An 8,951-nucleotide genomic window follows, 5' to 3' on the forward strand; every position below is an offset into this window, starting at 1 on the left:
ATAGTGATACTGGAATGATCATGAAGAATTTGAAGACTCAAATATCTGAGATACAAGCTCGTTGATTAGTAATAAGTTTAAATCGCAGTAATTAACAGTATGTTCCAATTGAACTGTTCTCGCAGATTATCTTTAGTGTACAGATTTGGACTACATTCTACATTATTATACACTATTCTTCAAGAAAGATGGGCAAGTTTCTGAAGATGTGCCATAAGTGGTCATTTAATTTGAAAGCATAACTAACTGCCTCTTTTGCTTCCAGCCATACAACCATGGGGTTGTGTGGTTTTACCCTTTGATCAGGTGACAGCTCAGAAAGCATCCCCTTAGTCAAAGCAGAATCTCAGAGAGTGAGGGATGGGCTGTGAGGAAGCTCAGCAGAGCACTGCTTCTGCGCCCCACGGCCACGCCAGAGCTGTGCTCGACGTCTGAAAAGGTTTGGGCAAATAAACTAAGTACCTAACACCACAAGATGGGGAGCAGAATTAGTTCAGAGAGCAAGGAGTCGGCCAAAAGATCAAAAGAACTGGAGAAAAAGCTTCAGGAAGACGCCGAGCGAGATGCAAGAACTGTAAAGTTGCTGTTATTAGGTAATATTTTTTCCCCTTTTGCTTTCAAAACCCCCATTTTTTTCCAATTATGATATATTTCCTTTTCCCAAATTTTAATTTCAGGTATATTATCTTACGGGGGATTTATTATGAATATGTGCTTGGAAACTTAAGAGTTTATGTGTCCTCTATAAATGTTTACTTTTCTTGTTTAGTATTTAACTTTTTTTTTTTTTGCTTAAGCAGAGAGACAAATATTTATGAGATGATTCCTATTTGACAATAATACAATTTACTATTATTAAAAGAAAACTCATATCCATTTATTATTTTATCCCACCCTAATCATTTTCTGAATATCAGTTATTTAATACCAAAAATAATCCTTTAATTACAAGCTATAAAGTGTTACGTTATTTTGTTTGAACGGAAATATGTTGAGTTGTTTGATACCAAATTTAATATGTTATTTAATTACTTGTGCTGTGAAAACCAATTAGTCTCAAGTTATTTAGAGAGTAATGAATGATAAGTTACTTTATATTAATAACATTGTACCAGCTTTATGAGTACTGCCTGTGAAACTGTTTGTACACTTGTAAAATATTCCATTTAAGGTCTTTTAGGATATTTATATATTGATTCAGGTCAGGAATTATGTACCTTCTATCTTCTTATCCTTTCAAAACTCAGCACAATGTTTTACCACAACTCTAAATTCAACAAATGTTTAAGGAATTGAAGGAAAATCTATATGCTGCACATTTTTCTAAACATTAAAAAAATCGAACATGTAGTGGTCACAGCAAGATAAATATATTTCTGAAATAAAAATCAAGACCTATATAAAGAGATCAGAACAAGAACTTTATCGGTTGTGGGTTCCTCCTGCTTAGTTACACACAAAAGGACTTCACTTTATTTCACAATTGTGTATTGTTCACATGAAATACCCTCAATTTTTTAAGAGCCCCCTTTCCTGTGTCTAGTTCACTCCCCGTGGCAGGAGTGTCTCAGAAACCAACTGTGGGACTCCCAGCACCTGCTCCTCAGATAGAAGAAAATGCTCTCTCCCTTTTATACCCAAGTTCTGTGGCTCTCACCTGCCCACAGCACTAGCAAGTAACCAGCTAGGGGTGCGTAACTCAGAAAGACATTGGGGCCAGCTCTTATGAAAGCACTGAATATATTTTCCCTCATACTTCAGAGCATTCTGTGAGGCTTTGATCAAGAGTAAAAGTAATGTGGACATAGAAAAAGCAAATAAAAGCTGAGAGGAAAGCCAAGCACTCCTACAAATGCATTCAGTGTCCCTCTTGTACTAAGAAAACAGTGGTGTAAGAGTAATGAGAAAATAGATTTTAAAATCCCTATGTTTGAATAACATTTCAAAAGACTAGACCTATTCTCAATACACCAGTTACTTTTAGATTAGAGTGGTTGGGTTAGATCAAGAAGAGAGGGTAACTTAAAGTACCAGAAATATAAAAAGAATCATCAGTAGCACTATTTTATCTTTTACTTTTCCTGGACAGTCACGGTTTCACAAATTCAGTTCCAAAGTTACCATACAATATGCTTGGATTTATCTGGTTCTGACATTATATGCACTGAACTTATTTATAAAAGTAAATCAAATTCTCAAGTCTTCCTCTTCCAGTGTATTCCAAATATTTGTCTAAGCTTTCCCGTCTGGACTCTGAGTTCTACGTATGATTGTTCAATTGTCAAGTTTGAAACAACAAAGTCTTGTAAAAACTCTGTTTCAATCCTCATTTTTTACTTGAACTCATTCTCCAAACGGTAATTTTTTATATGCAATGTGGCCTCATGAAGACATCACGCGTTCAGTGGAACTAACCTAAACTTTCCCATTCTCCTACCCTCAAATCCCCTCACGAATGAAATCTATTTAACCTCTCCCATCATTGAAACAACGATTCCTATTCACGAGAGCAGTCTAAACAACAGTTTTTATGTTTATCAATGCGTGTATGTCATGTGGGACTGACCAGTTAGGCCTTGGCTAGTGATCAGATCTTCATTCTAACTCAATTTTTTGAAAAGATCCAAATGGAAAAATATTATTGAGAGAACTCATGCTTTATGCGGATCCTCTTATCTAATAAATTCTAGGTGCTTAAACTCATAACATAGGTTACCAAATTTAACATGTGCTGTATAGTAGATGTCCCATTTGGTATTCTTATGGGACACAAGACTTCGCTGAAGTTAAAGAGCTAGCTAATTGCTGTTTTTCAAATAAGGGTCACCTTGCAGACAGGTTCCCTCTTTATTATGCCTTTCAGACACGTAGTAAAATTACAGAAGAGAGACCACATCTTTTTCGTTAGCAAAAAGCAGGCTTCTGGGAAACACTGGCGATGACTCAGACATTCCTGGCACATTTGAAAATTGCTATCAGAACAATGTCATGTGCTTTAAAAAAAAAAAAAAAAAAAAAAACCCTGTAAAGATGCCGCAGAACGAGTACATTTTAATAAGAAGAACAAATTCTAATGAATAACATGTTCTCTTTTGGAGAATTCCTAAGTTAGTTATTTTTTAAAGACTTGATTTATAAATGTTTGATTAAACTTTATTTCTCTTCAGAAGAAATGCCTGTCATTTAATTGCAGAATCAGTGTGGATCGTTTCCATTCTTTCTATGTCTCTGCTTCTTTCTATTTTACACTAATTTCTTTTGTACTTTTGTAGACTCAGCGCTTAATGGCAAGTATAAGGAAAAATTAGCTTGTTTTCTCCATATTTGAAACACTGTCACATTCATTCTACAATTTTCAGTTATGATATTATAATTGGCTTTTAGCCAGTGATTTCCAGCACTACCCAGGACTGGTCTTCATTAATTTTCCTTTAGATCTAAACCCCCTATTCTTTATTTTTCTGTGTGCTATACTATAAATGTCACATAACTTTTTAATGGTGCCATTTGAGCTTTCTTGTTTTCAAATATTATTGCAATTATCCGACTCTTAGAAATGTGAACTTGAACATCCGAAGATACAAAACATCTACTTTAAATATGCTTATATTTTCTTAGGTAATCAACATTTTCAAATTTTTCAAATGGTCCCACTTATTCAACAAATGGATATTTTGGAAAGTGTATCATTTTTCCAGTATGACAGTGGGGGAATTATAATAATTCTGACACTAAAAGCTTATTACAGGGACGCCTGGGTAGCGCAGTCATTAAGCAGTCTGCCTTCGGCTCAGGGCGTGATCCCGGTGTTCCGGGATCGAGCCCCACATCGGGCTCCTCTGCTGGGAGCCTGCTTCTTCCTCTCCCACTCTCCCTGCTTGTGTTCCCTCTCTCACTGGCTGTCTCTCTCTGTCAAATAAATAAATAAATAATCTTTAAAAAATAAAAATAAAAATAATAAAAGCTTATTACAAAATAATTGTTAAAATCTGCAAAGAATTGACTAAATAGGTTTATCAACCTGGCAGAGTGGAGAGAATATAATTCAAAACAAGTAGAGTACAATGTGTTTTTAAGTCATCTGAGATTTTTAAAAAATTGATTTAATGCTTTCATTATGTTATGCTTTTTTCACATCTCTGAGTTACCTCGGGCTAGCCACATAACCTCAGAGAAATGGTACGTGTCAAAGTATTTTATAAACTGTAAAAATCCAGACAAATGTGACTTCTTTTTGCAAAAACTGAAATAAATTGAATGTCATTAAATGTATACAATTTTTCTTCCTTTGGTTTTCCTGTTATGCATACCTAAGAGAAAAGAGGACAGAAACTCAGGTCAAATCGAAGTTCTTATTTTTATTCTTTTTTTTTTCTTAAGTAGGTCTTTATTTTTATTTTTTAAAAGTATCTCTAAATGAGTGGGAAAGTATGTGGGAGACTGGAGGTGTTCCTGAGTCACTGGCTAGATTATAAGTTCAAGTGTAAGAAATTCTATTCTGAATTTGCATTACACCAAGAGTTAATGCCTGACCATGGATGTGATCAAACAAAGAGATCCCCTAGAATAATTATTTTAGGATTAACCAATGAATTTCTTTCTGATCACTAGTGATAAGTGAACAACATGTAGGACATATTCCTAAATAATGTTTTCAATTTTTTGTTTTATGTATTCAAATTAAAGCCATCCCTCCCTTGCTCTAATAACGTACTTTTAAAATATTATAAAATAATTTTATGTTACTAAAGATATCCAATCTTATGAATACACAAATGTATTTAATGCAAAAGTTTAAAATTGCTTTTCAGTAAAGAGAAAACAGGTGGAAGAAGTCTACTTGGCGAATTTCAAATTTTCTCCAAAATACAAGGAACTATTTGCACCATAACAATTTGAAAGTTCCAAAGCAAAGCCAAATATTTATAATGTTGTATTTATTTACCAAGAATGGCAGATGGAAGTATCAAATAGCTCTGTATAATGTCCCCTTTTCCAACAGGCAAAAAGCACTTAGACAAATGTTTTGCATATATTTGGTTGGTTGTTTTAAGTTAATCTATCTTAAATAAGCAGCACACCTCATACACAGACTCAAGCCTCTCACAGAAAAGATGCAAACTGTCTTTTAAGACATTCCATATTTAGCAAAATGACAGTATTTGCTAATGAGATTAAATACTCTGGAAAAGACTCTTGTTAACTCTAATTTAACAGAATCTCTCTAGTAGTATCACAGAACTTTTTTGTATTCACGTTTTTTCATGGAAACTCAGAACTATCGATTCAAGAGCAAGCGATACTGTCTACCTTTATATAAACACCATGAGCAGCCAACGAAGTTACTCACCCCTCCAAACCCTTCAAACCATTAGAGAGGTAGGAGGGTAGTGAACCGTTGAGAGCATAATGATCTGATAGATTTCACATAAAATATACCTCCAGATAAGATTTTAGACTCAAACTCAGAAACCACCTGCTTATCTAAGTTTTCTCCAAGTACTGATGTGTAAATACGCCAGTGTAGACTTGAACCTACAGAAGGATTGATTCAAGTGAAACTGAGGAGGAGACCCACCAAGATGTGGAAAAACGCCCATCCTGATGCTTTAAAGCAGGTGTCACAGCCCTCACTCCTGCCTCAGTATTTTATATCCAAATAGAATGAATGTGCGACTTAGAATTGTTCCTTTTTTAAGATACCTGAAAGTTTCAGTCTCTGACCAGCATTTTATACTCTCTCGTTCTTTTCGAAACTTGCTGAGTTAATTCTTCGATTTCATATACCTTCCTGACCCCTCCAATTGCAATCAGCTATTTTCACTGTATTCCTCTGACAATTCCGAAATACCCTGTCCCTTTAATCTGCTGCCTTGAGATTCATAACCTCAACCCAAGCTAATTCCTCAAAACTCTCCACTCACCATTGTTCTAATACACTAGAGCCAAACAATATCCACCAAAATGATGCTATTCAACATCTTTTCAGCCCTTAGGGATGATCCAACCCTGACCCCCAGGCATACTCCAATTTCCTTCATTTCCAGGTGTTGTAGAATGAAATGGTCTCATTTTCTGTTTCCTGGCTGGCAAATTTCTCCTTTTAACTTTAGCTGGGCCAATAATTATTTTACTGAGTCCTAGTTTTCTACTAAAATCATCCAAAGGGCAGCTGTTTCTGTATTCCCAATATCACTTTCATCTAGAACTCCTCCCCTCTGCCTCGCCCAAGATGAGCACCATGTACCAGATAGGGATCAACCACCATCTCCAAATCTCACTGAAATATTCCATTTTCAGTTTAAAGCTAATTTCCGCTGCTGTGTTATAAATTTTATCCTCTTCCATATCTTAAGCATTTTGCTTAATGAATTATTTTTTTCCTTTTTTTTTTTTAAAACCAATAGAAGTTTATTAAGTGAATTTTCAGATTTTTTCTCTACTGGCTCCTTCCTCTTGGTACATAGAGATATTTCTCTCCATTAGCCTAAAAACCATTCGTTGACTTCATAATCTCCTTGAATTGACCTTACATAGGTATCTTTTTTTTTTTACGTTTTTGTATTCAAATACTTTTTTTTTTTTTAAGATTTTATTATTTATTCAACAGAGATAGAGACAGCCAGCGAGAGAGGGAACACAAGCAGGGGGAGTGGGAGAGGAAGAAGCAGGCTCATAGCAGAAGAGCCTGATGTGGGGCTCGATCCCATAACGCCGGGATCACGCCCTGAGCCGAAGGCAGATGCTCAACCGCTGTGCCACCCAGGCGCCCCTCAAATACTTCTCACGGTGTTTGCTCACCACTTGCTTTCTTATCCTCCACATTCTCTTTGGTTAATTGCAATCTACCTGTGTATCTTCCTCTCTACTAAAACATTCTCTCTCATAGAGCCCTGATAAGCCCCAATTCACAGACCTCAGTAACTTTGCCTCTCTTGTCCTTCTTCATCCTGTAACACCGCAGTAGCCTCTGGTGTTTTATACCCCCTCACTGCTCCCTTTATTGAAACGTGCTGCTTCTCGTTGTTCTTAAGTGGCTTCACCAATCAAGATTTGTCCTTGGATCCTGTGTTTTGCAATCTGTCCTGTCTCTTGGGGACCTCACACCAGAACTTAATCTCTTCTGGAAGAACGACACTAATATCCTTCCTTTTGCCCATGTCTTGATCCATATTTGTAAAATTCCTGTTATTTATCAGTGAATTGATTGCCCCTTAGGAGACCTCAAAATTATTTTTCAGGTTTATCTTGCTGCCTATTTATCCTTAAGCTTTGTATTTTATGAGGGTCCCCATTATATTAACTCTGTATTTCAACCTTCTTTAACTCCTTTGTGATCATTCTTTGCCCACTGCCCAAGGGCAACCTTGTGGCAAAGTTGAGTTTTATCTCTCTCTCTGATAAAATGGATCTCATTTCTCCACTGCTTGCTATTGTTTTCAATCTATGAAAACATCCCTATGAAATAAATATTATTTTCATTATACAGATAAGAATCTTAAATAAGAAATTAAGAAGATAATTCAGTTTCTAAGATTACAAATTTGTTTACAAGAAAACAAAGCCTTTTGTTTTTATCTGTCCGTTCTAAATTTTTATCTGCCTTCTAAGGTGTATGGAAACAAACATGTCAGGCTTTGTTCTTCATTGAATTCCCATGGCTTAGCACGGAATGCATGCATGCATGATGTATGTATGGAAGAATGACAGAATCGGAACCTAAAATATTTCCGTAAGCTGTTCATAGTGTCTACAGTATACACATACATTTGGTATGTGGAAACAGAGCTCGAAAAAAGCCGTATGTCTTCCCATAAAGAGCTTGTTTAATTCAGTTGGAAGATATTGATAGGTTTTCAGAATGTGAGAATGATAATATTTGGATTTGGGGGGAGGGGGTGTCAAAAATCATCCTGGCTATACTATGAGACAAAGATTTTATAAGAATGGTTGAGGTAGGTGGGCCAACTAGGAAACTGTCACTACTATGCAAATACTTGATGAGATTGTAAAGTAAGGTAGAAATTACAAGGTTGGAAGTAAGATTTGAGGGACATCCAGAGACAAGGTCAACAGAACTTGGTAGCTGACTGATATGGGTTTTAAGTGAGAGGAATGATTACAGGTGGAGTTGAATACGGTGATTATTTTATTCATCGGTATGCGAAAGGCAAGACAAAGTTTAGGTTGGGGAAAATATGAAAGGAGAAATGATTTAGGACATTCAAATGGGTGATGTTTATAGCACAACCAAGTGGAGATATCTATTAAATAGATGAGTATATGAGTCTGGAAATTAAGAGGGACAACTCCAGTGAGCACTAGAGATTTGATATACTCAATCCTCTGTTTTTCTTTGTCCAATTATCCAATGTCTATAAAATAACCATGTAATTAACCAAGGCCTTTTTTTTTGAAAATTATTTTTAAAAAGATGCATAGATGCCTGTTCCACAATTGATGAACACTTAGACAAATCTATCTATCATCTATGTTTCTAATGAAAATGGGCTTCTTTGGGGAAAACCACATAATTCTGTATTCTAGTTTCTTCCTTTTTCAGCCTAAAATGCATAGTAATAAGAAAGATGACATATTTTTAAAATACTTCTCAAAATCTAAAATGGCTCATAAACAAGTATAAAATCTGGAAGAGTGTTTAAATAAAATCTCATTAGAAAAGATAGTATGTAGCCCCAATATTTCTGACAACTGAAACATGCTTGGTTTGCCTGATAAGGTATTTTACGGATTTGTGATGCTTATTAGTATTCTATCACAGAAATAGGTACTCAGAGATACTAATAGTCATAGAAATATATTTGACACCATAAGTGTACTGATGTGATGTACAAAAAAAAACAGTATTATTTACATTATATTTACGCTAAAATATTTATGTCGAATCTAACCAGATAACTATGGAATACTGGACATTATATAAAAAGTTA

At 35.3% G+C, this 8,951-nt stretch overlaps 1 protein-coding gene across 1 annotated transcript in view; it reads left to right on the forward strand.

Moving 5' to 3' along the window:
* Positions 1 to 350: 350 nt before the first annotated feature.
* The window catches only part of GNAT3 (G protein subunit alpha transducin 3), a 54,849-nt gene continuing 46,248 nt past the window's right edge, over positions 351 to 8,951 (forward strand). The window contains exon 1 of the mRNA XM_008686177.1: positions 351 to 593. Within this exon, the coding sequence (XP_008684399.1) occupies positions 476 to 593 (118 nt within the window). The 5' untranslated portion in view covers positions 351 to 475. The remainder of the gene's footprint in view (positions 594 to 8,951) is intronic.

The sequence above is a fragment of the Ursus maritimus genome, unplaced genomic scaffold (assembly GCF_017311325.1).
Source record: "Ursus maritimus isolate PB19 unplaced genomic scaffold, ASM1731132v1 scaffold_3, whole genome shotgun sequence".
NCBI lineage: Eukaryota > Metazoa > Chordata > Mammalia > Carnivora > Ursidae > Ursus > Ursus maritimus.